Raw genomic sequence first — 27,971 nt, 5'->3', positions numbered from 1 at the left:
ATATCTAATCTAAACTTCCTCTGTTTAAGTTTGAACCCATTACCCCTTGTCCTACCACTACAGTCCCTAAGGAAGAGTCCCTCCCCAGCATCCTTGTAGGCCCCCTTCAGATACTGGAAGGCTGCTATGAGGTCACCACGCAGCCTTCTCTTCTCCAGGCTGAACAGCCCCAACTTTCTCAGCCTGTCTTCATATGGGAGGTGCTCCAGCCCTCTTATCATCCTCGTGGCCCTCCTCTGGACTCGCTCCAACAGCTCCATGTCCTTTTTATGTTGAGGACACCAGAACTGTACGCAGTACTCCAAGTGGGGTCTCACAAGAGCAGAGTAGAGGGGCAGGATCACCTCCTTCGACCTGCTGGCCACGCTTCTTTTGATGCAGCCCAGGATACGGTTGGCTTTCTGGGCTGCAAGCGCACACTGCCGGCTCATGTTAAGCTTCTCGTCAACCAACACCCCCAAGTCCTTTTCTGCAGGGCTGCTCTGAATCTCTTCTCTGCCCAGCCTGTAGCAGTGCCTGGGGTTGCCCCGACCCAGATGTAGGACCTTGCACTTGCCTTGGTTAAACTTCATAAGGTTGGCATCGGCCCACCTCTCAAGCGTGTCAAGGTCCCTCTGGATGGCATCCCTTCCCTCCAGCGTATCAACCGAACCACACAGCTTGGTGTCGTTGGCAAACTTGCTGAGGGCGCACTCAATCCCACTGTCCATGTCACCGACAAAGATGTTGAACAGGACCGGTCCCAACACCGATCCCTGAGGGACACCACTCGTTACAGGTTTCCAACTGGACATCGAGCCATTTACCACAACTCTTTGCGTGCGGCCATCGAGCCAGTTTTTTATCCACCGAGTGGTCCATCTATCAAATTGATGTCTCTCCAATTTAGAGACAAGGATGTCGTGTGGGACAGTGTCGAATGCTTTGCACAAGTCCAGGTAGATGACATCAACTGCTCTGCCGCTGTCCATCAGTTCCGTGGCTCCATCATAGAAGGCCACCAAATTGGTCAGGCAGGATTTCCCCTTAGTGAAGCCATGTTGGCTGTCACCAACCACCTCGTTGTTTTTCATGTGCCTTAGCATGTTTTCCAGGAGAAACTGTTCCAAGATTTTGCCAGGCACAGAGGTGAGGCTGACTGGTCTGTAGTTCCCCGGGTCTTCCACCTTCCCCTTCTTGAAAATGGGGGTTATATTACCCTTCTTCCAGTCATCGGGAACTTCACCTGACTGCCAGGATTTTTCGAATATGATGGACAGTGGCTTAGCAACTTCATTCGCCAGCTCCTTCAGGACCCGTGGATGGATTTCATCAGGTCCCATGGACTTGTGCACGTTCAGGTCCTTAAGATGGTCTCGAACCTGATCCTCTCCTACAGTGGGCCTAAGGTCTTCGTTCTCACAGTCCCTGCATTTGCTTTCCAAGACTTGGGTTGTGTGGTCAGAGCATTTGCTGGTGAAGACTGAGGCAAAGAAGTCATTAAGAACCTCAGCCTTCTCCAAATCCATGGTAGCCAGTTCTCCTGATAGCTTCTGGAGAGGGCCTACATTGTCCCTAGCCTGTCTTTTGTTTGCTACGTATCTATAGAATCCTTTCCTGTTATCTTTTACATCCCTTGCCAAACTTAATTCTAGTTGGGCCTTAGCTTTCCTAACCTGGTCCCTAGCTTCTCGGGCAATGTTCCTGTATTCTTCCCAGGCCGCCTGTCCTCGCTTCCACCTTCTATAAGCTTCTTTTTTCCCTCTAAGTTTCCTCAGCAGCTCCTTGTCCATCCATGGAGGTCTCCTGGCCCTCCTGCTGCACTTTCTTCTAGTCGGGATGCAACACTCTTGAGCACGCAGCAGGTGATCCTTGAATACCAACCAGCAGTCTTGGGCCCCCCTGCCCTCTAGGACTGTATCCCATGAAACCTTACTAAGGAGGCTCCTGAAGAGGCCAAAGTCTGCTTTCTTGAAGTCCAGGGCAGTGAGCTTGCTGCACGCTCTTCTCACCGTCCTGAAACAGGGTCATTATCCTTAATAAGGGGTGAGATATGTTTTTGGGCTTTGGTGGGGAAAGGAAAACTTTAACCAGGAAAAAGCAGCATTTAGCATTCATTTTTGTGGGAGGTTATAGCTGCCCCTTAAAAAGCTAGTGTGCATTGCTGGAGACTGACTGTCTGAAGTAGCAAGCAAATATTTTATCCGAATATTTTAGCTGAAGGTGCTATTTTCAGTGCTGCTGCAACAGATGTAACCAGTTTATTTTGTTTGTGTACACTCATTTTCCATTTGTTTCTCAAAAGCTGCAGGTTTTGGTGGCTGCATCCATTCACAAGTCCTCTAGTGACTCAGCTAGCAGGTTAGATTTGAGGTTGCTGTTGAGCTTGCCAAGTGATGTTTCTTCTGCCGTTTTAGTTGGCACCAAGGTCTTTCCCCAGTGAGCAAACACTCCTGCCTCCCTTTCAAGGGAAGACCAAGCTGACTACTGACCTACACCCTTATAACCCAATCGCAATTACTAATAATGTTTTTCTAAAGTTAAATCAAGTCTTCTGTGCACCTTCGCAATGTATTGTCTTCTCTACTTAGCACTGAAGATCAGCGAAATTATTTTCAGTCTTGCCTGTTTTAATCTAGACTCTGCGTAGCAGTGTTTGGGGTTACTGACTCTTCTCTGGCCAGTTTGCTGAAGTCCAAAGTGAAGCTTCTGTAGCAGCAGACTTTGTAGAAATTGGCATGGGTGACTCGTACAGACCAAGGAGAGATGGTTATTTTTTCTGTAGAGTACTTGCTATTTTAGGATGATCTGCAGTTCCTAGCAGGGAGCTCAGGTGTAGGTATGTAGAGCTTAAAAATAGGGGATGGATTAGAGCAATTGATAGTAACAGAGAAAACTAGATTTTCCTTAATTTAAATATAGTTAATAGTAAGGATGTATGCATTAGATTGAGGAGAGGAACACCTGTGCATGAAAGTGGTAGCTGGATTCCAACTAGCCATGGTTTTGCTGGTTTATTTTCACTTCGTGTCTTATTATACTAAATGATCAATCTGGCAGAATAAAGCAACTTGTGAGATGAGGATGACATAAATAATGGAGTCTTAATGGATATCATCCTGGTAAGTCATTATACTAAATAAGCCATGTTAATGGCAAGGTGATTGCAGAACACAAAAACATGTTAGCAGTGCAATATTAGACTGAATTTTTAAATATGCTACGAAATACCGTAGTATGGCTGTAATAGCAGCTGCATTCAGAGCAGAATGAAAGGTTACTACTAAACGCTAACTATTTGAGGGATTGCACTGATTGTCCCCAAGGGGAGGATGAAGGGTGTAGTTATAGAGCTGTACAGCTAGGAAGTGTGCATTTTCAGGGCTGAGGATTTGAGGAAGAGGTGAACCCTTACTGCAATGACATTTAGAAAGAAATTGCCAGGCTATGGCTTAGGTTTCTGCTAAAGACCTGGTAGCATGTTATCGATTGGTGCTTTGTGGGTTCATCAGTTTGAATCATGCTCTGAAACAAATCTGGTTTCCCTCTCTAGCAAATGAATGTGATCAAATATTGCCCCGATCTCGTACCTGAGAAGAAATTACTTTTGCTGCTAGATTTCATTTTCATTCTCAAACCTGATTTATGCGTCTTGGTAAGCTAATAACTTCAGTGATGTGAGTAATCCTTTATTTGAAAATTGCACTGGGTAAGATGAAAGATTGGAGGGGAAAAGAGCAGGAGCAGCCCATCTTTCTTGGGGAAGGAACGTATCCAGATGCCTTGGTAGCTGGAATACACCTCTGGGTACCCTTTGTATGAATTATCCTTGTAGAAATCTGTCGCTGGTACCAGTTTGTAAATGGAAAATATGGAGAACTGGGGGAAGGGGAAGTCAAAATTAATAACTTAATTTTGGTGGAGGGAGGTTTGATGCTAAGAGGTTTCTTCCCTCCTCCCTCCCAGTTTATGTATCTCAGATTATTTTAAGTATCTCTATGTTAGTGTTGATAGTGAAACTTCTCTCCTGCTTTGCCCTTTCCCTTGTGCCTTGACTTTTTCTTCCCACTGGATTTGTTGTTCTTTTTCCCCATTGCAATTTTTTCTTGCCCTTTCCCAATAATCCTCTTGAGAAGATTGACCTTGGGTTACGATGTGCTGGTGTGCTCTGGTAACATCAAACTTTGCTTTTTAGTGAACATACAGCTCCAGAAAGCTCTTTCAGGTTCTCACTGACTCCATCTCAGCCAATCCCTGCAGAAGTCTTTATCCCTAAGCAATGCGTTTTAAAAGCAAATTGCTTTGGGGGATATCTTACTACATAACAATATTTTTAATTTAAATTTAGAATTGACATTCCGCACTAATGTGCAAGCTTACCATGTCCTAGTAAAACAGTTCGAATAAAAAGTGCCTGTGAACCCTTCTCTGATTAAAAATTAAACACGCATCAGCTTATTCAGTTACTGTTCTCCCTCTCGTGTGCTTGTGCCACTGAGGCCAGCTCTGACACCAAAAAGCTGCTTTAAGTGTGTTTCATCTTAAAAACTGAGGCTGTTCTGGATTGCCCAAAAGGACTACAAAAAGTTCAGTGCTGTGGGGTACCCACAGTGCGAAGAAGTCTGTTTTCCCTGGGCTGGACTACTTAATGCTTTCAGTCTTCAAACCGTCAGTTAATTAGGGTGCTAGAAAAACAGGTATTGTAGTATCTGAAAAAGGATGCAAGAGAGTTGCAGTCTGCCAATTTGTGTGTGCACTGAAGAAATCCAGGGCTAGACTGCTGGTGCTCTGGACATGGCAGGGGGGAGAAGCAGAGAGCCTGTCTGAATTTCTTTGCAAAACAGGTTAGTGAATTGTTTGGAGAAATAAAATAGCCACATCAAGCCAGAATGTATGTAGCTGTAGAAATAATTTTGCATTTCTTAAGCAATACGGATGTCCTCAGTTTGAGTGATGCCCGCTGTGTCTTGGATGGGAAGCGGTACTTTCCTAATGGGTTTGTGGGTTTCCTGGCTGTCAAAGACACTAACATGTTTAATGCTAAATTACAAATACATAAAGCTTTATGCTGTTCCGTCTTGCCAGCTGCATGTATCCACAGAGCGGGGCTCTGAGCCTTTACATGGTGGCCATGAGAGCTGCTGCAGCAACTAGGACAGAAACATAACTTAAACCATGGAGCTGGGACACTAAAACATGGTGTCAAAGTGGACAGAGCGTGCCAGGTACCAGGATGGGCTGTCAGATCTCTTTTGGTGAGGGGTTGGGGCGGATTTTTTTGTTGTGATTTTTAGCTTTTTGAATGTTTGGGCTCTGAGGATTAGGGTTTGGTGGAGCACCTCAAATTTAATGGTGGAGCAGACAGTCAACAAAGCTTCCGTTTTTAAATCTTCAAGTCTGTTGGTTGACTCTTCTGCTTCAAACAAACAAACAAAAACAACACCACACCCCAAACATGTCTTATGGCATAAATAAAAGCAGTTTGTCATTCTTTTCTGGAAGAAAGCCTCAACTATTTCTTTTGTCCAAGGATATTAATTCAACCTCTGAAAGTAACTGTAGCGCTGTTTTGAGCAAGAACTTAAGACTGGCTTAGGTCTTAGAAACAGAAATATGATCTGTAGTTTCCTTGTAGCTGTAATGCTAGAGCATCATGATAACTTTTATGTTTGATCCTTATTTTCAGTATTTTGGAGTTAAGGGTTTTTTTTTTTCCCTCTCTGAGCTACTTTGTTGTATCCTCTCAAAAAAAAAAAAAAAAAGAATTGCATTAAATCATGCAAGAATTGATGTTGTTTATTATTGTAGGCTGTAATCACATTGGTTCTTGGGAGTTTTATGCTTTATCTCAGTTTTGTTCTGTATACTACTGCAGATCATGGTGTTAAGCTTTTCATTGCTGCAGTTAGGGCAAGATGCTTATATTTAATCTTTTCAAAAGTGAGCACCAGCTTTCAGCTCTCTTGGGCAATTGCTAACAAGTGAGCACTGTCTGGGTGAATGTTCCAGCACCATCAGGGATAGCGATTACTTGGACAAAGTGGATAATACAGTGTTTCTTAGGGCTCAGACAGAGCAAACATTTATGCAGTACGAAAGCCAACAATCTGAAATGTTGTAAAAATCTCTTCAAGCTCAAAAGTAAGCACTGTGGGACTTGATTTTCATTTTGACTGATTAGATTCTATTGGCAACAGTTCCCTTATCCATTATATCTTGTGCATATAAAGGTGTAATTAGGATGGGGAACCCAAGTAAGGGCAACTGTTAGCTTCTTGGTGAAAATAACACATGCGGATTTTTCGCTGTGTATGTAATAGAAATTCATCCCTAGAGATGAAATGGGAGTATCAGGTTTGTGTAGGATGGAAATTACTTTAAATTTTAAATAAGAGCTGTTTTTCATAACAACTTTCTATTGTTTGGAACTGGAGAAGATTGGAGAATAAGCACTGTTGGCTGGCTGTATTCCATTAAAGCTTCATTCCTTTAAAAATAAATAGGCTTAAAATTAAACAAAATGATAATGCTAACTGCAAAGTTTAATATGCACAGATGAATATAAAATGGATGCTCTTCAGATATGCTAGCTGTGAGCAGCAGAGTTTGTTGTATTTGCCCATAAACCAGGGTGGTGAGGGATTGGCACCCCGTGGCTTTGCCCTACTCAGCAAGAACAGTATTGCCATCTCCATCCCACCTTGCCATCACCTGCTGGTGCCCCATCCTATCTTTCTTGTCCCAGGACAGTGCAAGAGCCTTAGATCTGATAATGAAAAATCACTGGTGAGGGATTTCCTAATGATTTTTCATTATCTATGCTTGCCTTTCCCTTGCCACATATTTCTTGATTGTGCTATGAAGTTCTTCAGATGCATCTCCACCACCTCTTGCATTAAAAGATATTTAGCTCTGGCACTCAAAATGATCTGCTGAATATTTTATGTGCATCTTCCCTCCCTCTTCCTCTCTTCCCGTCCCTAAGTTCACATCACCAGTTCACATGAAATCCTGAGCTGCGTGTTGCTTTAATCGGCAGAAAATGGCAGTAATATATTCAACTCTTTATAGCTGAAATAGGATAACACATCACACATGAGATATGTTTGCACAAAATGGTCCCAAGATTCTCATTGTTAGAAGCTAATGGTTTAGCAGAACTGTGCAGTGGCATCTCATGTTGCAAAAGCAAAAGGAAACCAATAGATGTGACTTTATTTTTATGTTCTGTAGTTATCTGCTGTCTGGGAATATTTGAATAAACCAGCAAGAATGGGGAACAAAATAAAAAAAATAGGGCCACTGCTCCCCTGCTCTCCACTTCCAATGCTGGCCTTGGGATTTCTTTTGCTCTTCTGTTCCAAATTTCTTTTTTTAAGGCTGACCCCATGATTAGAAAATTGTATTTGTATCAGTTAGAAATAAGGTGCAGCACCTTTTCTTTTTAGAGGCAACATTTGTCCTTCACCGTTCATCTTGTGAGCTAGCAAAAATTGCTTTGTCTCCTGTAGCTGGTGTGTGTGTGTGATAAGGTGACATTTTTGCTGTCCAGATTTCTCCATTGTAATAATGTTTAGATTTGTAGCTCTGGTTTCCCATTTGTCTCTGTACTATTGTGTGTAACAGGGTATGGATTGTATTTTATGAGTTTTGACACTTTGAAACTTGCCTTATACTTGAATATAACCGGTTTGCTCCAGGCTAGCTAAAAAAGTGATTTAAGAACAGTAGGGGTCTTAGGGAAATCTAAAATGACTGGGTTGGGATTTGTTTTGTAGGTTTGCTTGTTATTTGCTTTAATTTGCCTTTTAAAATCCAGCTGTGTCTTTCCCTCTGGTCAAATGGTTCTTATTTGCTGTAGATGCTTGCAAGATCTACCTGCATATTCCATGCCTTGGCTCTTGAGCAGAAGAGTGCACATACTTCCGCTTAATGAAGTGTGCTGGGGAAAAGCTGAAGCAGAACTTAAAAAACACTGTAAGAGCAGCTGAGAAAGTAGCTGGGATGTGACAGCAAAGTGTGTCAGCCAGGGGTATGCCCATATGGAATAGCTGTAATTTCCTATTTATTAGGCAGGTTACATGCCTGTTTCAGAACAGCTAATAAGCATCTGTGACAGTTACTTTCTGTAACTTCTCCTATTTTAGAAAAAACGCAAACAAACTTCTGGTTGACGGTCAGTGTGAGAGTCCACAGCTGGGAACTGTTGCTTTACTGATGTGTTGTTCTTACTCGACAGGATGTTTCGCCTTCGGTTTCTTCCTATTGCGGCAGGGCTGTTGGCTGTTTCGCGGCGTTACCATGGGACGGCACATCACCCCAGGGCCAGGCGTAGGCTCATGGTGACGGCTTTCATAGGGGCGACTGCAGCGACAGCAAGTGCCAGATTTCTTTGGCAGAGGTAACAGGTTTTTTTTGTCTTTTTTTTTTAATTATTTTTTTGAGACCTCATGCTGCTTTAGTCCTGTACTTGGAGATGGGTTTCAGATCTGCGGGAGAATTTATAAAGCATTGTTGGTTGTCCTGCTTCTGCTGCATGGAAAGAATGGCTAGTGGTGACTTCCTGGAGAGCTGCTTTGCTGCTGTTAGTAATCAGAGATGTGAAAAAGCTCAGCGCTGAAAAATTTTACTCTGTAGCTGTCCTCACATGGCCTGTTTGCCCTTGGTGTGGTTTGCTGCCTGGCTTCCCCTTGCATGGTGATGCTACATGGGTCTGTGGTGGTGTGCAAAGAGAGTTTGGTTGACTTGACCAAGCTGGGTGAAAATGTGCTTTCAGCTTCTGGGAAGGCTTCTAGGCACAGCACACTTGCCCAGGGAGCCTACTCTGATTTTCTTTGTGTTCTGCTGACTGCTTCATATATAAAACTTATCAGGGGAGCAGAAGGGGGTAGTCTATCCTTTGGTGCTAAGGTAGCTGCAGGCAGGACTTATGTTGTTTTTAAGGACCAGAGTCTGAGGACACCTACTTATGGGCCATGAGGCTCAACACTTGTTTCCATAACTGTGGGGAGAAAAGGGATATCTGTGCTTGCCTGAGGTGATACTCACTGAACCCTGAGCCCATGCCACATTTGAAATAAATTGAGGACTGCCTTCTCTACCCTCAAAATGTGGGAGCACAATGGCACCAGCAGTGTCACTTGAGCTCGTGACTGCAATTAAAGTCTGAAAATAGACTAAAAAAAAAGACATGGAAAAGTCTTGTTCCAATGTTTAGGTGATTTATTGCTGGCTCTCTTCTCACATATATTGTGGCTAGAAGGCTCTAGTTTTAATGCAGTAGGAGGAAGACGATGGCTGTTCCTAGAGCTGTCAAATCTTGATACCTGCTCAGGCTGAGGAAGAACACTGTGATCCAGCACAGTGTCATCTTATGCTGCACGTTGCTAAAAATCTGCACTTATGTAGTGCCTCTATCCATAGAACCTGAATGCCTCTGAGGGATGGCCAGAATAACACTCCTTTTCAGGCAGGAAAGGGAGCAGAGTTTTTTACATTTAAAACATTCTCAGCATTATTGTAAAGTAGGTAGGACATCCTGTAGTACTAGAGCTGTCCCAAAGACACAGAGAGAGATAGTATCTCTCTGCTGTAGGAAGTTCATCCCTGCTTTTAAAACAGCCAAATTGTTAGTTTGCCTTTTATCAGGAGGAAGGTGCTTCCTGCAGCAAAGAGCTGCTAATGGTATGTGGAGTGCTAGGTCAGGGGTGTTTTCAGGAAGTGATTTTTTTTTTGGCTCCTGGTGTACTTGGCTGTTCCTTGGAGGCCCTTGGGCATTGTGGCCAGGCTTGACCTTGCTCAGCTGAGAGCACTCATAGAAATCAGATAAAGGAGAGAGGCAGCCTCTTTGGAGTAGTGTGGTCTGTGGTCTCCCCAGTCCTCATCAGTGTGGACAAATTGACTTGCTCTTATTGTTTGGTTTTGTTCTTTCCTTACTCTGTCTCCTTTGTCTTTTATAAATCTGTGAAGCACTAAATAGAATTGTACAGACTTTGAATTATTCCTTTCCTATATGAGCCATGAAATAAATCTATAATGTCGGCAACTAAAATGGAAGCACATCCAGGCGTATGATATTCATTTAATTAATTACTTGGCATACAGCTGTTGAATAAGAGGAGGAACAAAACTGATATGTTTGGTGTAAAAAATACTTCATACTGACACCTGCAGAAGTTTTAAACAGACTTTCAAATAGGCATTTTAACTTTGTGTTTAAATAAATGAGGGATGAGGAACTCCGAATTTCCTTTGTCTTTCACAATATATGAATTAGGTGATTAATAGAGTTTAAGAATAAGTGTAGGTGAATACAAAACGTTTGTAATGACATCTTGGGTTATTCAGGTAGCTACATCCTGAGTTATTACAGTAAGTAGCAGTAAGTATAATGAACTAGTTATAAAAGGTAAATATGTAATACATGTAACCAGGGCACAGGGAGCTAATAAGCCAAGTGTCACTGAAAATGTAATTTATAGACTACAGAGAGAAGCGTCTGTGTTCATCTGTGAATTATACTCAGCAGTAAGCGATTTTGATTTTATTAAATGTTGCAGTGTTATTTAAATGGGAAGCAGGTTAGGGAGATCCATTGCATAACCAGTTAGTCTGTCGTAGGGCTGACTTATGATGTTTGTTTCCCTTTGGTTAGTGAAGCAGCTTTGCTTTTGTTGTGATATGAAGCTCTCCTGTGCTGCAGTTAGTCTCTGAGCGGTCCAGCAGATCCTAAGTGTGGCTCCCTTGGCATCGCAGAGAATTACTGTACCTCTGATGGCAGATTACTCTAACAAGGAATGTGTGCCTGCTAATATTCTGCCTAACCTTGGAGGGTGTGTTAATGAATCTGAGACTTCATCACCCTTTGAGTAGGGAGTGCAGTAAGGGGTGCTTTCCTGCAGGCTGTCAGTGAAGTTTTCTTTTAAGATAAGAGATGTCTGCCTCTTTTTATTTTCTTATAATTATTTTTCTTTACACTTAAAGCATTAAAGATGTAATAGGCTGAATCAAGAAGCAGTTGAAAAATCTTATGCTTGGGGTAGGTAAGTAGAAAATGATGCAGTGTTAGAGGAAGAGCAGTAATAAAAGGAAAAGACTATCTGACTTGTATTTCTTATTGTCACCTCCATAAAGCCTTGTGTAAATTCCCCGACTCTTCTCTACTGCCATGTGAGGAACAGCGCTGCATCTCTCATCAATACTTTAAAACCACCCAAACTTCTTATGTCAAAAAAAGATTCTCATACTTCTGATGATGTTGAACCTTGCTAAAAGTGAGTAATAACATGGTGCCTGTATGTGAACTTACTCTTTCCACTACATAGCATGAAGTAAACCAAGACTTCTCGGGTCGTTTCCAACTGTGGTGTGCAGCCTGAAACCAGTGTATTTCAGATTGATTTTGTAGGATATGGTTTGTGCAGCATCAGAAGCCAGTGCTGGGATAAGGAAGCCCTTACAAAGGTAGAGGAGAAGTCAAGGATTGAAAAGATATATATGTATGAAACAGTGGTTGTATAATGCAAGATAGGAAAGATTTTGTGTCTTCCTAAGATGAGAAGTGGGTTGGTGGATCTTCGCATTCAGTCTGCATCTGCTTGTAGCCTTCTGCATAGCTGCCTGTTGCAGGTGAGTGTTGGTCTTGTTTTCTCAGCTGTCCTCCAGGAGCTCCTGCTGCCTGTTTTTGGTGGAATATATCTCATCTAAATAACTGTATGACAGGAGTAGCTAATGCTGCTCTGTTCTGCTTTGGTGCAGAATACTTCAATAATGCAAATAACTGAGCTTAGAAGTCTAATGAAGTTTACCCTTTCTAAGCAGTAACTTAAATTCTGAGGATTTCCAGCTGGCAACGGAAGCAATTAAGAATCTGGGCATTGGTATAATGTACTGAATTAATTAATTGAAATAAATCTTGGCGCAGTCATTGGCTAATCTAAATGAGTCATTAATATAGGAGAGGTACTGAATCTCACAGTTTGTGGCAAGCTTAATGTTTATAGAAAATATTCTGTATTTGTAGTTCCAAGCACCCATTTGGTGTGTTATTATATGGCCACAGATACGTTCTTCGGCACAAACCTTCCTGGCTGAATCTGTGGGCAGTGGGCATCTGAAAACAATTGGCATCTCAGTTCTGAAGCTTTTCACTCAATCAGCCTAATACTTAATGAAATAAGGGAGCAAATGTACCTTTGGGGAGCACAGAAGGACCTCTATAAGCAGAGTCTTACCAGTGCTTTTCCTGATTTACTGGAAGGATTTAGTTGTTCTTAATTTTATACCCTTCCATTATTTATTAGCAGTAAGAATAAGGGCAAGACATCTGTGCAGCTGGTGTGTAAGTCTTACAGTTGCTTAAGAACAAGATCCTTTGCTACCAGCATGTTTGTGTTTAACGTGGTACCCAGTCTTATTTTGCTGCCTCCCCTTGGCCTTACTCTGTGCTTTTCTGCCTTTTGCCTCATCTTGTATGTAAGTTGAAGCAATTACACTTAAGATACCTCTCTCCCTGCCCTAGTGGTGTATTGTCATTCTGTTGCAAGCTCTTCTTTTTTAGGCTCCACTTCTTGCCAGCAAGCTGAGCTGTTCAGGTGCTGGCTGCCATTTTTGCAGATTTCATTCCATCTTTACCATTTCTTCCTCTCTTCTTCACCCTTTTCTCCTTTAGCCATCCTGTAACAAGTGTCCCATTGCTTTACGGAAGATCTCTGTAGGAAAGACCCTTCACCTTCCTTGCTCTGCTGACCTTTGCTAGTTTTTTGGTTTAGCTTTTCTCCATCAGTGCTTCTGGAATTAATTTCAAACCCTAGATCAGCCCTTAGCTAACTCTGTTTAAGAATGCATTGCTTTTTTGCGTCAGTGTCTCAATTTGCGTATAATACTTTTTTTTTTTTATGTCCAGAATTTGCTGGAATAAGGGAGCTACATTTGCTCCCTTATTTTTATGTCCAGAATTGCTGGAAATGTCTTATGCCAGCTGAAACTGAGACTTTAAAAACCTTCATTCTAGTAAAACAAAGGAAACCACATAAATCATAGTCAAGAGGGGAGAAACCTGTTTTATAGCTGTAGATGTGTCAGGTAATACTTAACCAGATGTAGGAGAGAAGAGAAAAAAATGTAGCTATTATCCATGTGAGGTTATTTTTATTTTGAGAGCTCTGCTCCATTATTTTAATTCTTTGAGAAAGGTGGCAGACTCCAGAAATTATTCTTGGGATTGCTGTGCTCAAGGTTTTCTCCTAAGGTATGAAGACACATTGATCCATGAGTGGTGGCTTGAAAGAGGACACAGTGCTCTTTCATATTATGGAAGAGGTGGCTTGTGGCTTCATATTATTTTTACCCATGAGCATCAGGGGAAGGAAAGAATCTGATGCTGGGGAATGAGCCAAAGTCAAAACTGGAGTCAATTAGGAAAGCATCTGAACTGCCCTGGGGAAAACTGACCTCAGCTGACCTGCAGAGCTTAAAGGACAGGTATTGCCCCTAAGCATGCAGAGCCCTGGAGTTCGATCAGTGTGTGTTTGTAGTATTTTTTTTAAAATGTTGCATGTGTGTTTGTAGTATTTTTTTTAAAATGTTGCATAGCAAATCCGAGCTCAGGTTCATGCAGGGAAGTCAGGTGGAAATGGAAGAAACCGCTTTCCTGAATCATCTGGGTTTGCTGTGACTTTATAGGGACTCCGCTGAATGGCAGACCTGATCACATTGCAGCTGTGTGCATGCCTCAGGGCTGCAGCTCACAGGTATGGTCCTGTACCCCACTTGGGCGAGCTCTGTTTGAAAATGTAAGTATTGTTTCCTGGATTAGCAATTAACAGATTTATAGATTACGAGGATGTTAAGTTAGCATCAGGAGGATGCCTGCAGCGTGTGTCATTAGGGTTGACAGCCTTCATGAAGCAATGGTTTTACTCTGCAGGCTATCAGGGAGTCATCTTTAAGGAGTGGCATGTTACCCCACATGATCCAGGTTAGCTGGTGAGACTGATCGAAGCTGATTCAATTTCGTTTTCTTCAGAGCAGTCTCTTCCAAGGAGCTTGGAGCAGAGGTCCTCATGCTCTGGCCTGTCCGTCTGCGCCCACATGCTGGTGCTGGTGCCTAAACTGGGCTGCAGCAGAGAAGAGTGGGAGGGAGTGTGAGAAATCAGCTAGTCTGCTGCCAAGGCAGGGCTGGGTGCTTCCAATTGGTCCTGACAGACAGCTGTCTCACCTATTTATAGCAATTTGCAGGTGATGGAGAGAGCAGTGATGGAATAAATCCTTCCCAGCAGCTGATTCCAGTGTTCCCCTGTCCTTAACATTAAACGCTTTATGTGTATGTATATATGTGTATGTATACATATGTGTGTGCAGGCTTCTCCTTTCCCTGGTGTGTATGTCTCTTCCTTTATGACGTTGTTAAGTACATCCTGCATCTTGTCCCGTCCTCACTGGATCAAGAGAAAGATCCTGCAGCAGCTGTTTTATGTATATTAGACCTTCGTCTTTTCTTTCTTACTGCAATTTGACTTACTTAGGTAATTTTTCCCACAGTGTGTTCCATGCCCTTAGTCATTCCTGCTGCTCCCTGTCAGATCTTCTCTGGTTGGTCCAGCTCTTCCTTGGAGTGCACCATCAGTAGCTGAAGGCACTTTCTGTGAGGACATTCTGTGGGCATGAGAGCGCGCTCTTCACTGCAAGTACTCCTGATCCCTGGAGGTTGCCTATGATTATGAATGTTGTTTCCAAGCTTACTTTTGCATTTCGATTTGAAAGCCTAAAGTTTTAAGTGGCTTTTAAACCTCGCTAGGATGTCTTCAGATGTTTACATACAGGGAGAGTAGCAACTCCGGTGAGCTGGAGAACACATCTGTCAGGCAGGATCTCCTGCTTCTTATTTGGTAGCAATGACTTTGCTGACTCCTGAGTGCCCAGCTTCTTGTTAGATCTACATTTCCTGCTGAGACTAAATAGTGTCTGATAGCGAAGTACTTCTCTACTGCTTTCAGGATTAGAATAACTGAGCACTGTTATCTCTGGCACAAAGCTTTGTTATTTTAGTACACTGTTCTGCTTCTGTCACTCAAAGAAGAAAAATACGTTAAAATGAGGGATTGTGATTTCTCTAATTGAAAGACTTGCAACTGTGGAGTGTCATGCTAGTGCCTGGGGTGAGTCCCAGGATCCTTTGTGGATGTATATCTTATGGTTGCACAAGTTTGGCTTTCTCAAAGAACAATTTGCTAAGTGAGAATTTAGCATTCAGTCATAGAATCAACTAGGTTGAAAAAGACCTTTAATATTATCAAGTCCAACTGTTACCTCAGCACTGCCAAGTCCACCACTAAACCGTGTCACTAAGGGTCTCATCTACAAGGTTTTTTGAACGCTTCCAGGGACAGCGATTCCACCACTTCTTTGGGAAGCCTGTTCCAATGCCTGACCACCCTTTTGGTGAAGAAGTTTTTCCTAATATCCAGTCTAAACCTCCACTGGCACAGCTTGAGGCCATTACCACTTGTCCTATGACTTCAAGTGACTTGAGTAGTCCTCTGTGTTTTTCTAGGGGATTCTAGGTGGTTTTCTTTGGGGATGCTGAACTCAATATTATGATTGATTGTTAGCTTTCCTCGAGGATTAAAAGAAAGTATTGCTAAGTAGGTGGGAAATATGGTCTTTGCCTCAAATTCAGTTCTCAGGGGGCTAGGAGGATGGTGGTGTGGGGGGCTGAGGGGATGGAGGGGAGGAGGTTGGGGAACCCTCAAGAGACTGGGAAGGTTGAAGCATGGCAGCTAGAATCGAGGGCAGGCACGTTCCATGGACAGAGGCTGGCAGTTACTCTTGGCACAAGGTGAAGGGTGTCTTTGTATTTTTGTTTCCCTTTCATGCGGAAGCAGTAGTAACAGGCATGCCACTGGAAAGTCAGTCTCATCAAAAGAGGAGGTAGAGATTCTTCACTTGCTAATGGCAGTCCAGCAGGATGGATATTTCTGGAGCTATGGGTTTTTTCCAGCTGTAATCTGACATCTGCATTGAAAGACTCCTTTATGTGGATGCAGTATGGAAGTTAAAGTTGTTGGAAGCAAAGAATTTCAACAGAGGATGGTTGTGCAGGATGTAAAATACACAGAGTAGTAAGTGTACGTAGAGAGCAGATCCTTCAATGGCTAATTCAGTGGGTAGTTTGGACTGTGGCCTGGAGGTGAGGAATAGCAGGTACTATTTAAAACCTTGCTTGATAAATAGATTACAAACTCTGCTTTTCTGCTTCTATTCTCATAGCTTGTTTTGCTTGTATGTTGGGATGGTGATCTAACTGTAGAGTTTTAATTACCTGGGTAAACTGCGGGGTGGGGGGAGGCAACTGTATTCAAACAGTCTGCATCTGTTTTGCTGTAACAGACTGGCGTGACAGTGTGATGGATTGAAGGAATGCGTAGGATTTGCTGAAAATGTTTGAATTTAATTTATCCTGTCCTTGGTTTGCTAGATGTCAGTCAAGCATTACAGGAGCAAATCTTTATTGATACAGCTATTTTCTGGCATGCTTCATAGGGAATAGAGTGGTTGTGTAGGTAAGCAATCAATTTTCTACTGCTTTTGTCCCCAGGACCTTTTCCCCAGAGGTTCTCTCAGAGCTACTAAAGACTGGTGACCTGCCTACACAAGGGCTTTCCTTGTCAGCGCTGCTGTTGGAGCTTCAGCTGGCAACAGCTTATTCTAGCAAACTGCATATCAGCAAAAACCACAACTCCCCAGGGATGTGCCAGTCCTGATTAAACTTTCAGGAAAAGCTTCAGGAGAGGTGCCAGCATAGACTTCATGCTCCAAGAGACAGATCAGTTACCTGGCCCGTCTGGGGAAATCCTTTCCCTATCTTAAGATGCTTGTGGAGGACTCGGGTTTGGATCCTGCTTCTGAAAGCTTGATTCAGTGGAGGCCTTAAAGATGGTGCTTTGCTGTAAAACTTAAAAAAATATATCGGCAAACAAAGGCTCAGGACCTTTTCAGAAAGGAAAAGCTGGCATGTTAGGCTCCATTTTGCATGAAAAGGCATGATTAGTACTGCTCTTCACTAAGCACTTGTGTATTTTATTAAATCAAACCCTTGTGATGGAGTTGTGTTCTGTCCCAGCGTGGACTAGAAACCTCTGAACTGCTTTAACCCAGCCATAGTGCCATGGGTTATTGCATTCAAAGCAATACTGGGATCTTGGTGGTTGTTAAGGTGCTTTCGGTACTTTGCTGAAGTAGTTGTCACGACATGAACAAAAGTTGATTTGCTTTTGTCATGATTTGCTCTAAAGTATGCTTTTTGGGACTTTATTCCAGAATAGCACAGGTTTTGCTTCCTACCGGTACTGTGGAAGGATTTGAGTTCTTTAGCCCTTCCCAATCTACCCTGTGTCATGACTGTTAGTGAATTACTGGATGCTGGTAAGGAGTCAGTTGTCTTTTATTCTGGTAGCATTAAAATTAATTGAAGGAGCATCTGCTCTCTCCTTATTGGAAGATGATGCGCTGAGATTGCTGTAAAGCTGTGTATTGCTAGGGACACAGGCACAGACTCTTCTCTATTAATTTTAGATACCACATCTGTGTTTTTCAGGAAACTGGTAGGATTAAATATTCATAGCCTTTTGTTTTTAGTGCTTGGAAGACTTCAAAACTCTTGATTTGCTTTTGTTTTTCTCCAAAGGCAGCCTTCCACTAGACCAGGTTGCTCAAAGCCACGTCCAGCCTCGCCTTGAACACTTCCGGGGATGTCTTTGGAGATTATATTCTATTTTATGTTTTTATATACATATATAATATAAATACTAATTATTATCATCCTTAGATATTATAATTTCACTTATGTGAATGTGGTCTGAGCTCTGTCTGGTTATAAACTGCTTTAAAAGCATAGAAAAGCCATCACACTTTGCTTATGGATTTATCCTGCTTTTTATTTAACAACCCTGTCACCAGTTGCAGTTCTATGAGTTGCTCATGGATTAGGCTGAGTATTGAGTCTTAGTCTACAAACAGGGTTGCTTAAGATCTTTGTATTTGAACAGCGAAGGAAAAAGGGGTCCTTTGCTCTGCCAGAGTTATGTTTCCAGCTTGAGGATAAACAATTCCAGTTTTTGTTGTCACAAATCTTGTAGCATTGGAGTTCAGAAGAGTCATTGGTGGAAGAAGGAAATAAAACAGCCTGTCACCTGCTGGAGATAGAAAATAAATCAGCTGAGCTGAAACAGAGGCTATTCTGAGTCCTAGGGTGCTGATGGTATAAGACATTTCTATCACCTTATGTAAATCTTTCTTGAGGGAGCGGAGGTGGAATTTAGTGCTACATGAGGTACAGTATGCCCTTCCCAATCTTTCTTGTATGTGTATTTTTTGGGAGAGGGTACAATAATTCACAGAGTGATTTGTTCTGGTGTTCTTGGACTGGGAAAACTTACTGTGGTTATAAGTTTGGGGTTTGAGACAGAGGGATGGAAATCTGATTACATTAGGGAAAAGCACACAATATTCTAAGGAGACCAATAATTTCTTTGTTTTTGCTTCGCAATCCTCCATGCTGAACTATAACGAGTGTTTCATTCAGGGTGAGCCTTGCAGCCATATTTGTAGCCTTAGCACCCCTCTCATTTTCCTAAACTCATGTTTTCTTTTCCCTTGCACAGGGCTTATGCAGAAGACTCGTCCTCTGTAAAACACAATCCGAGGACAGAGCCAAGCGAGAAAGTGAAGCATGAGGAGGAGGAGGAGAGCAGCAGCAGTGAGGATAGAAAGGCTGTTGCATCGGGCGATGAGGAGGCTCAGCCAGAAGGGAAGAAGAAGAAGCGTTCTGGCTTCAGGGACCGTAAGGTACCAGATTTGGGCGTATTTCACCTGTATCTCTTGCACTGCAATGGAAAAAGGGAGAAAAGTTGCAGAACATATTATTCAGGTTGTGGTATGTTGTGGTATGTAAAGAGTCTGGCTTTAGCCCTGTACTTGTCTTTATTTTCTAAGAGACCTTAGTGTTTTGGGAACCTACTTTCTTGGCATGCTACCTTGAGTTTCTTTAGGTTGAAACTCATTTATTTGGAAAGCACAGTACACTGATTCTCTGAAATGGAGGCCTCTTTTCCCATCTCCAGTTGGATGTTTGAGAAGTGGCTTGTTAAGAAATCAAGGCTCCTGCTTTGATGGCTGTTAGGATGGTGTATGCAAAGTAGGGAATCAGTGCAAAAGCATCCAGCATGTGTGTCTCTGAGTCCATCTGTTGGTCTGTTTGCCTGTGAATGTACATAGCGTGTGTAGGAAGCAGAGGGTGAGTGTGGAAGGGAGGTTACAGGAAAGGTGTACTTGAATTTTTCCTTTAATTATTCCGTGTAAACGTAGTTCTTGAAATACAGCCTCACTCCCTATTCACAGTTAGTCGTGTCTCTCTCTTGATGCTTATGCCTACTTAATTTTCGTATCAGACATGTTTTCAACAGGAGGAAAGCTCGAGTAATGAGCTATATTGTCAACTTGTGATCTGCCTTCACTGTTGGACAATCCGGAGAGCTTAGGGGGTCCTCAGAACTGTCTTACAACTAGTTTGGTACTATCTGTAACCACCGTTATTATAAGATGTGTTACTTGGTCTGATGGAAAGTCCTGTAACTGAGAGTTGGCAGACAGCAGTATTTTACTTTTTAAACCTGTCTGGATGTCATTTTTATTGGGCTGTGTTTGATGATTTAATATCTTAGCAGTGCCAAAGAGGAGAGCAGGAGTATATGCTCTTCACTATTCCTTTCTGTGTGATTTGCTTCTGATAATTATTTTCAAGTCTGTATCCTGGAGGCTGCATCTCATCAGCTGTTAAATTGTGGATGGCAGTATATAGTGGCTTAACAGCTTTTAATGAAAAATTAAGAGCTGTTTCATTTGAAGTTGCTGAATCATAGTCTGTTGTTTGTGAGAGCAGACTACCCAATTTGAAATTTCAAGTGCCTTATGGTATTTGGGGCTGCAAACTCTCCCTATGGTGACATGGCGGCAGCTCAGTGAAGTTATTTTGTAAGATACTATGCTGAAATATGAAGAATGGTCCAGGAGTATGGGTTCCTGGCTTCTGCTGATTTTCTTGGCAACTGGATGTTGGATACACTGGCAGCTTCAGCAAAACTTCAACTCTTGCCAGTACCACTCAAGAAAAGCAGGTTATTTTTCCTAGTGTCAGCAGATGAAGGCAGGTTACAAAGAGTGAAGAAATGATCCACCTTCATCCACACTGTTATTTAAAAAAAAAACAAAACAAAACAACAAAACCAACACCAAACCTATTTGTTGATACAGCAAATGTGATGATTCATTTTAACATGGCTGGTTGCTCCTGGCTAGAGAAACCAGAGAATATTTGTTTGCACATGGGGATTTTTGTTCCAGTTGTTAGGAGACAAGCCTACATTGACCAGCTTTTCCTTTCCCATACTAGGCAGGGAGGAATAGGGCCCCACTTTCCAAATAACACTTGAGCCAGGCATGGAGGGTGCCCCTGAGATCCGGTGGGAATGACATGCAGCCTAGGTTCCTTCTCAGTCCACAGTCTGCCTTCCTCCTACAGTGCTCAACTCAGGAGCAACAATTTCAGCAGGGAGAGCACTGTTTAAAACAGACCTTATGATCTTTTGCCAACGTAAGTCCCCTTCCTTCAGCCTTAAGATGGAATGTGCCTTCTGTGACCTGAATGCCAGTGTTGCTTTTGCTTCATTTAATGCAGGATGTAACTGGCAGCCTCGCAGTTGCCAGGTTCTGTGTTTGTTGAGCAGCTATGTTGTGGGCTTGGTGTTTGATCAGCAGTTGCCTTAGTGAGTCATCTCAGGAGGTATGTTTGAATGTTTCCAGTTCAGATGACAGAGGAAGGTGTGCCCCTGCTCCCAACTCAAAATCAGGGCTGCTCCCAGGATGTGCTGCTCCCCAAATGAGTTGTGTATCACCTTGGGAATTCCCGACTCTTCTATATATTAAAAAAAAACCAAAACCAAACCAAAACCATCAAAAAACAAAACCCAAAACAAACAAACAAAAAACCTCCACCAAGAAAAAAAAAACCCCAAACCCAAAACCCACCACCACCCACAGTAAAAAACATTTCCAGCTCCTCCCATAATTAAATGAAAACAGTGTGGTGTTTTCCTTGACAAAATATAAGCTTAATTGAAAGTGTTTAACACTTGTTTGTTATCCCAGTGTTGCTTTTAATGAAGTCGATGATTAGTAGTGAAAATAATAAATTAGGCTTGACATTGCTATTTTGGGTAGTGATTCAGTGAAGAGGAAGTTGAAATACAAATTACTTGGCATCTGCTGGGACTGGTGCTGGGATCACATGTGGATGGTTTGTGGGCATGTGTTGTATTGCAGGTTATGCAGTGTAGAGGTCCTGACTGGGTAAGGCAGAAAAGGAAAAGATCGTTTGAATGCTTTTATAGTTAGAAGGCTAATAAGCAGTAATACATGCTGTGGGTGGGCTGATGTGTTAATTAACTTGCAGCATTAGGATTGCTTTATCAAGATCTGCTTACAGTGTTTGCTGGGTCCTGCAGGTACACTGCCTTAGGAGTGTCAGTCCTGCTGAGACTTCATTTTGGTGTGCATTGCAGTAGGAAACCCAAAGAAAATCCTAATCAATTTACCCTGCTGTGTGTGCTGTTGCATGGTCAGGGAGGCCCCAGTAATGCTCTGGAAGTGAACTGAGGTGTTAATTTAGAGCTTTATTTTCATGTCTGTGCAGGATTTGTATTTTTTTTTTCCTTTTAACCTGAGGCTTAGCATAAACACTGACTGTCTCAACAGCAGCTTCACTCTTGTAGCACAATATGGATTACTTGCTCATCTTTCTCCTCCAGTGCATGCTCTATTAATAAATGTCAAAATAGGACTTTTCCCTTTCAGTCTCATAGTCTTTCTGGAGGCCTCTGATTACATGAGGTTGCAGTTCTGGTGGCACGATGAGAATTTTTGGCTGGTCTCCACTGCATCAAAGACTGGTGCGTACTGGGGAAGGCAACTGCTTTGCCAGGAAAGTATTTTGGAGTATTTTGTAGGTGAGAGGTCATGGGAAGAGAGACTTGTCTGGGATGACTTTATGTCCAGATTGTTTCAAGGTAGTGTAAAAACCCCTCACAAATGGTGGTATGTACACCCAAATACATACACATGCTTCTATCTCCATGTTTGTAGAGTGTGATCAGGGCACCCATGTTATCGCCCGCTTTGTGCTTAGCGCCCTGTCTTGGATAAGGGAGTTGTTCTCATTTGCAGGATCTTAGCTCTTCCCTTGACCTGGCTTCGTGTTCAGTCCAGTCTTGAATTCAGAGTGATGGGTTGTAGCACGTTTGTTTAGTTTTTGCCAGCTGATTAAATCATGTTAGTGAAAATGAGGTGACTGTGCGTTCAGCTGTGGGCAAAAGGGAAGAAATGTTCCTGCATTTGCTCACTTCTTGTAGGGACGTTTGAGGAAGAAGTGTGATTTCTGTTTTGATGAAAGCAGCCTGTGAGATCTAAACAAGCATTTTAGATTCAGCTTTTTTTTGGTCTAGCTTCTCAGTTATTCAGGGCTGTTGTTCCTCATAATTTTTCCAGAATGTATTTGGCCTGAAAATTGTGTGTTTGTGTATGTCACAGCTGATTGCTGGAACTCAAAGGGTGGAAATAATTACAACTAACAGTAGGTTCCCATGAAACTTTGAGTAGCTGTACATAATCACATATCCTTCGGATCCGAAACTCAAATCAGTTAACAGATAACACCCATTTCATACACTTCAGTGGGCTCACAGGAGCTGCTTTGAGCTTTCATGGAGATGATAGGTCAGCTTGGCTGTCTTCGGCCAGATGCGGCAAACTTTGCATCAGCAAATTATGGTCATTAAAAATCCTTATTTTCCTGCTTTGCTGTCTGATGCTGCTCTGAGGCCTAATGAGGCAGCCCTACTTCTGTAAAGGCATTCAGCTGCTTTTGTTGGAGGAGGGGAAGCCCAAAACCACTTATGTATTTTTCATGAAACCACAGACTGCATGGGAACAAAGCTCTGGGTTTGTAGATCTGTGTGGAGTGGTTGTGCTGCATTCTGAGACAGGAGACCTTTTTTAGCCTGTGTCATCAGCTGGCTTTTGTGGGCCATGCCACATGTGAGCTGTACATGGCTTTTGAGCAACAGACTGACCCTTCCTGCTCTAGAGCAACATATTCAAAATTGCATCTTCAAGAGTGCCTGACAGTCAACTGAGGAAGATCTTGATTTAGCAGCATGTGTGGATAGAAGATGGGATGGCAAATGGTCTAGGAAAGAACCATGTAGTTTTGCTTCTGTGGCAGGTGATGGTTGTATTAGACTTGAGGGTGCAGTGTGGATCTGAATGGGTGGGAAAATTGCTGTGTGTGAAGTCAAAGCAAATGTAGACTGCTGAACATCAATAAAGCAAAGGCCTTGATGTTTGCCCTGAGCTTGAGGTGAGAAACACTTAGCAGTGAAGTTGCTGGACCAGAAAGGAGGAGTCTGGGTAAAGATGACAAATGAAGAGCAATGGCAATGCCCATACTCCAGAAATGAGGAGAAAAGCACCTGACAGCAACAGGCCTGCCTGTAGTATCTTAGAAAGATCTTAGATACAGAGGGCAGATCTCTTGCAGATGTGAAGTCGAATGGGATAAAATGAAACATGGTTTTACTGGCAGAAGTGTCAGGACTAATGTCTCTGCCGCAGAGGTGGTTTTGAGTACAAGGGGTATAACTTACCTAGCTGGGTTGAAGGAAAGCATTTGATAGCGCAAGAATCTTTTCCTAGGCTTGGAAAATCAGGAGTAATGTAGAGTCTCAGGCAGACAAGTGTTTTTGCTAGAAAGCAAGCTGTGTTGAAAAGGTGTCATGGATAGAGAGAGCTGCTGGTCATGGTCTTTGGTGTCTGCGCTTGGCTCTAGTCCTGGACTTGATGCTGTAGTTGGTTTTAGTGTCTTGCATGAAGGTAAAAATACTTAACTCTGGTTTTGGCTGATGAAGTAGGGTGGGGGTGTTACTCATGAGATCAGGTCATGCTACAGGAAGGAGAGAGGTACAGGCCTGAAATCGCAAGTCAAAAAATCACTTTGGCATAACAAGTTAAGGCCTGCCGGGTGGGAGCTGTAGACAAAGGCACATGCAGCTTGGCAAGCAGGAAGAGCTGGGGAAGTGCAGGGTGTTGTTTACAGCTGATAGATGGCGACCTGTAATTTTGCAATGTAACAGTTGCTCTCGATCCACTGCCCTTATCTTTGGAGGACCTTGTGGGCTGAAGCAATAAAAATTGGTTTAGGTTTGTTGATTGTAGCTGCAAAAGGGTCTAGAGACAAAAACATTCTATGTAAGTGGCTGCAAGAAAGAGGGAGCTGGTTATAGTGGTTGATGCAGGACATTTCTGAATTATGAAAAGCTATGGTGATGCTAAGAGTGGGGAGAACGCTTTAGAGATTTTCATTATAGATACCGTCATCTCTGGCTGCATTTGCTGGAGATCTGAGCTGGAACAAATGTAGAAGAGGGTTTGTTTTCCCCTGGTTGATTTACTGAAGCCTGGCCTGAGGGATTAAAAGCATTTGGCTTGATTTATCCTAGAAATATGACAACACTAGAGAGGGTGTTTTCTGTCTGATAAACATCAGGGTGGAGAAGTTGTTCAAGTTAAAGGACAAGGCTGAAACAGAACCAAAGCCATAAATGATCTACAGCTGCCTTGGCAGTACCCTTGATCTTGACTGTTCTCTTCTAGCAGATCATTACTTGTTTGGTTTTGTTTTTAGTTCCTGTGGCTCTTGGCCAGAAGTACTGAAGGTTTCAAGAAGTGCCTTTGGATTGTTAAACATGGTATATGATGCAGGAATAAAAAGCTGTACGAAGAAGGAAAGTTTTTCTGCTCTAATGCATAATGAAGCGTAGATCCTTGTGCCTTTTTCCTCACTTGTGACCTTATGATGTGATTTTGTTTATAAAAGCTTTCTGTTCTCTGATTAATTCCAGCTGTGCGTTGGGGAAGATGGTTCTAGGTACAAAATAATCACTACTGGCAGAAATAGTAAGTGGCAGATTGGTGGGGAAAACAGGACTGAGTAAAGAATGTTTCTGCAGAATTTTGCCAATGTGATAGAAAAGAGGAAAAAATTAGGTCGGGTGCCTGAGCAATCAGCTGTGACTCCAAGTAGTTTTTTCCAAGACTCAGCTTAAAAATAAAGGTCTCTCCCAGCTCTCCAAGACATTTTTCCTTCATTTATTAATCACAAATCAGACCTTCAACACTGTGGTTAAAATTTTGAGCTGCTTTAGAGGCACAAATGTGATGCTAGTGCTTTTTTTTTTTATGTTCATGTTTAAAAGTGCTTTCAGGGATTTTGTTAACTTGTTTTTCCTCTGCCATCATGAAGAGTCAAAACTTTAAAAATAGTAAAAGACTCGTAGTGTTTGCTCTTACTCCTGGGACATCAGGATCTGGTACTTCTAGTTTAACTGGTAGTTCAAAGGCTGAAGATCAGAGGGGTTTTGACCCTTTCAGCATTATTTCTTGCACGTGTTGTGTTGCTGCACATAGTTTTGTTGTCCTGTGGCAAAACCTTCAGAGAGGACTAAGAGTAGCTGCTAATGTAGGTCTCGGGGGAGGAACCATGCATATCTAATACTGGTTATGTTTAATTTCCAGGTGATGGAATATGAGAACAGGATCAGAGCTTACTCCACGCCAGACAAAATCTTCAGATACTTCGCCACTTTAAAAGTCATAAATGAGCACGGTGAATCGGAGGTTTTTATGACACCGCAAGATTTCGTGAGATCAATAACGCCTAATGAAAAACAACCGGAAAGTAAGTGATGTCTGTGTAGTAATTGGAGGAACTAATACAGCCAAAGGGAATAAACTCTCCAGTTTCTGCTTGTCTGATCTTTAAACTTCCCATCAAACATTTAAGTTGTTGGGTATTGTTCTTGCTATGTTGAGAGGTATGGCACAGAAGGTGGGTTGCTGTATGATTAGGGTGCTGCCACAGTCAAAAAAGGTGATGCTCTCAACCCATGTGTTACAGCAATGCGACAGCGTGCAGAAGGATAAACAGATACAACAAATGTGGGACCAAGGCTGAAAGTTCCCAGTGCAGCTGTGCAGGAGCTACTGTTATCTCTCCAGCCAAGTCTGCAGCATGTCCATGCTGGCTTGAACCCAGTTGACTGGCAGCAGTCAAATAACAGTGATCTTTCAGGTTCAGAAGTGTTGGTTGTGGTATGTTTCTTAGGAGCTTCAAACCAGGGATTGCTAGGGCTGGGAAGCACCTCCTGAAGCAAGCTATTCCATCTCCATGCTCTAAACCCAAAATTAGCCTAATCCCTCCCATGTTGCCTGAAGTACTATTGCAGCATGGTAGATCTCATTGGTATGAGCCCTTGAAGAGCAGATGAGATGACTTTCTTGTATATTTAATAGTAAAGGGTTATCTTCAACTGAAACACTTTAGGAATTGTTCATAAACCTACAAAAGGAGGTTGCTTTGGCAAGGAAAACCTTAGGAATGGCAAGGAAACCCCTAGCAATAAAAGGGTCCAGGCAGCCCCATATCTGTGGCTGAGCTGTGGTGCTGCTGGTCAGGGTGCCGCTCATCTCTGCCAGCTTCAAATTCCCTGCGTATTGCAGGGAAGCAGGTCAGCTGCGGTACCTGTGGGGGTTTGGCAGGCAGCAGGTGGGAGAGCAGATGCTTTGGTCTGGAAAGCCATGTCCTGAGTGTTTGGTAGGAGGCTGTTTTTTTGTGGGGTGGCTTTGAGGATTTTGCCTGTCTTCTGTTTTGGAGGAAGTTCGTGTTTCGGATGAGACATGGGAAATCAGGTTTCTTGGTCTCCCACAGTGTATCTCAAAGAATGAAACAGGATTTTGTCAAACTAAAACTCCTTTCTGCAGGCATTAATGAAGAACTTCAGCCCTCAAATGTTAACTTTTTGAGCGTGGGGTTTATGTACAAACTGTGAAACTGTTTTGATCTCTTCCATCACAGCTGTTTAACGTACACTTGTGCTTAGAAAACAAGGATATGAAGAGTGTGCAGAAGAGAAGAGAACACAATCCTGGCTTTAGTGTTAAATGCATGTTGATAAATTGATATTTACCTTTTCATCAAGTCCTGAAAATGGCTGTAGTTCTCATATGAATACATGGTTTCATCTTCAGTGAAGAAGTAGTTTAAGCAATAAACAGAAGATGCTGAAATTGTGTGCTACTATCTTGCCTATCTAAAGGTCCTTGAATTGGTACTTTGAAAAGCAGTAGCACCTGGTTGAGTGCGAGTCTTCCTGTGCAAGTAATGTTGGGGTTTTTTGGTCAGCCAGCTTAAAAACAGAAAACATCCTGATTTTCTTTTACTACTTCCATGCAATGTATGTGCTTGGCGCATTTTAAGGCACGCGGAAAATAGGTGGAAGAGTGCTCAGAAAACCGACTTTGGAGACAAGCAAAGGTAACTAATGGGAAATAATTTGTCAGTCTTAGCCACTAACTTCCCAATGTAACTATTATCCTGGCTAGGCCGTCTGCTTAAATGGCTCAGTGAAGCCTGTTGTGGCATTTAAGTGACACAAAGCAGCCTATAAGGGAAGAAAATTGCCTTAGCGATACTTACAGGTGCTCTTGGAAAGCGGAATGAGATGGAAATTGAACTTTGGCTGCCCATGAGCAGGCAAAGCATGAGAGTGGGCATCTTAGATCTTCCTGGTTTGAAAATATGTCTTGAGGACTGTAACTGTCACAGACTTGCTTCTAGGTGAAGCTGCTGCTAGGATGGTTCTTTCTTACAAGTGCTGTATGTCATGACAATCACAGTAAATGGGTTTTTAATTATAATGAAGAGTAGAAGAGTAGAATGCTTAATGCTACAGTAAAGTCAAGCCTGCCATAACCTTGGTCCCAAATGTTTTAAAATCTGGTGGTAACAAAAAAAAAAAAAGTTGTGTGGTTTTGGTTTTTGGTGT

The 27,971-nt window shown here is 42.5% G+C and overlaps 1 protein-coding gene across 8 annotated transcripts in view; it reads left to right on the top strand.

The window, feature by feature from the left end:
- Window positions 1-27,971, top strand: part of MICU1 (mitochondrial calcium uptake 1) — a 106,524-nt gene that overhangs the window by 6,172 nt on the left and 72,381 nt on the right. For 6 of the 8 annotated variants that reach the window (XM_030487684.2, XM_030487688.2, XM_030487680.1 and 3 more), the window contains 3 exons: window positions 8,219-8,380; window positions 18,642-18,825; window positions 25,663-25,825. In XM_030487684.2, coding sequence (XP_030343544.1) covers window positions 8,220-8,380; window positions 18,642-18,825; window positions 25,663-25,825 — 508 coding nt within the window. In that variant the 5' untranslated portion in view covers window position 8,219. Of the gene's footprint in view, window positions 1-3,612; window positions 3,635-8,218; window positions 8,381-18,641; window positions 18,826-25,662; window positions 25,826-27,971 lie in introns of those variants that run through there. The other 2 variants (XM_030487681.2, XM_030487686.2) reach the window with 2 other exon arrangements.

Source organism: Strigops habroptila, chromosome 5 (genome assembly GCF_004027225.2).
Source record: "Strigops habroptila isolate Jane chromosome 5, bStrHab1.2.pri, whole genome shotgun sequence".
Taxonomy (NCBI): domain Eukaryota; kingdom Metazoa; phylum Chordata; class Aves; order Psittaciformes; family Psittacidae; genus Strigops; species Strigops habroptila.
Note: the sequence above shows the minus strand (reverse complement) of the source record. Positions and strands in the feature narration are given on the sequence as shown.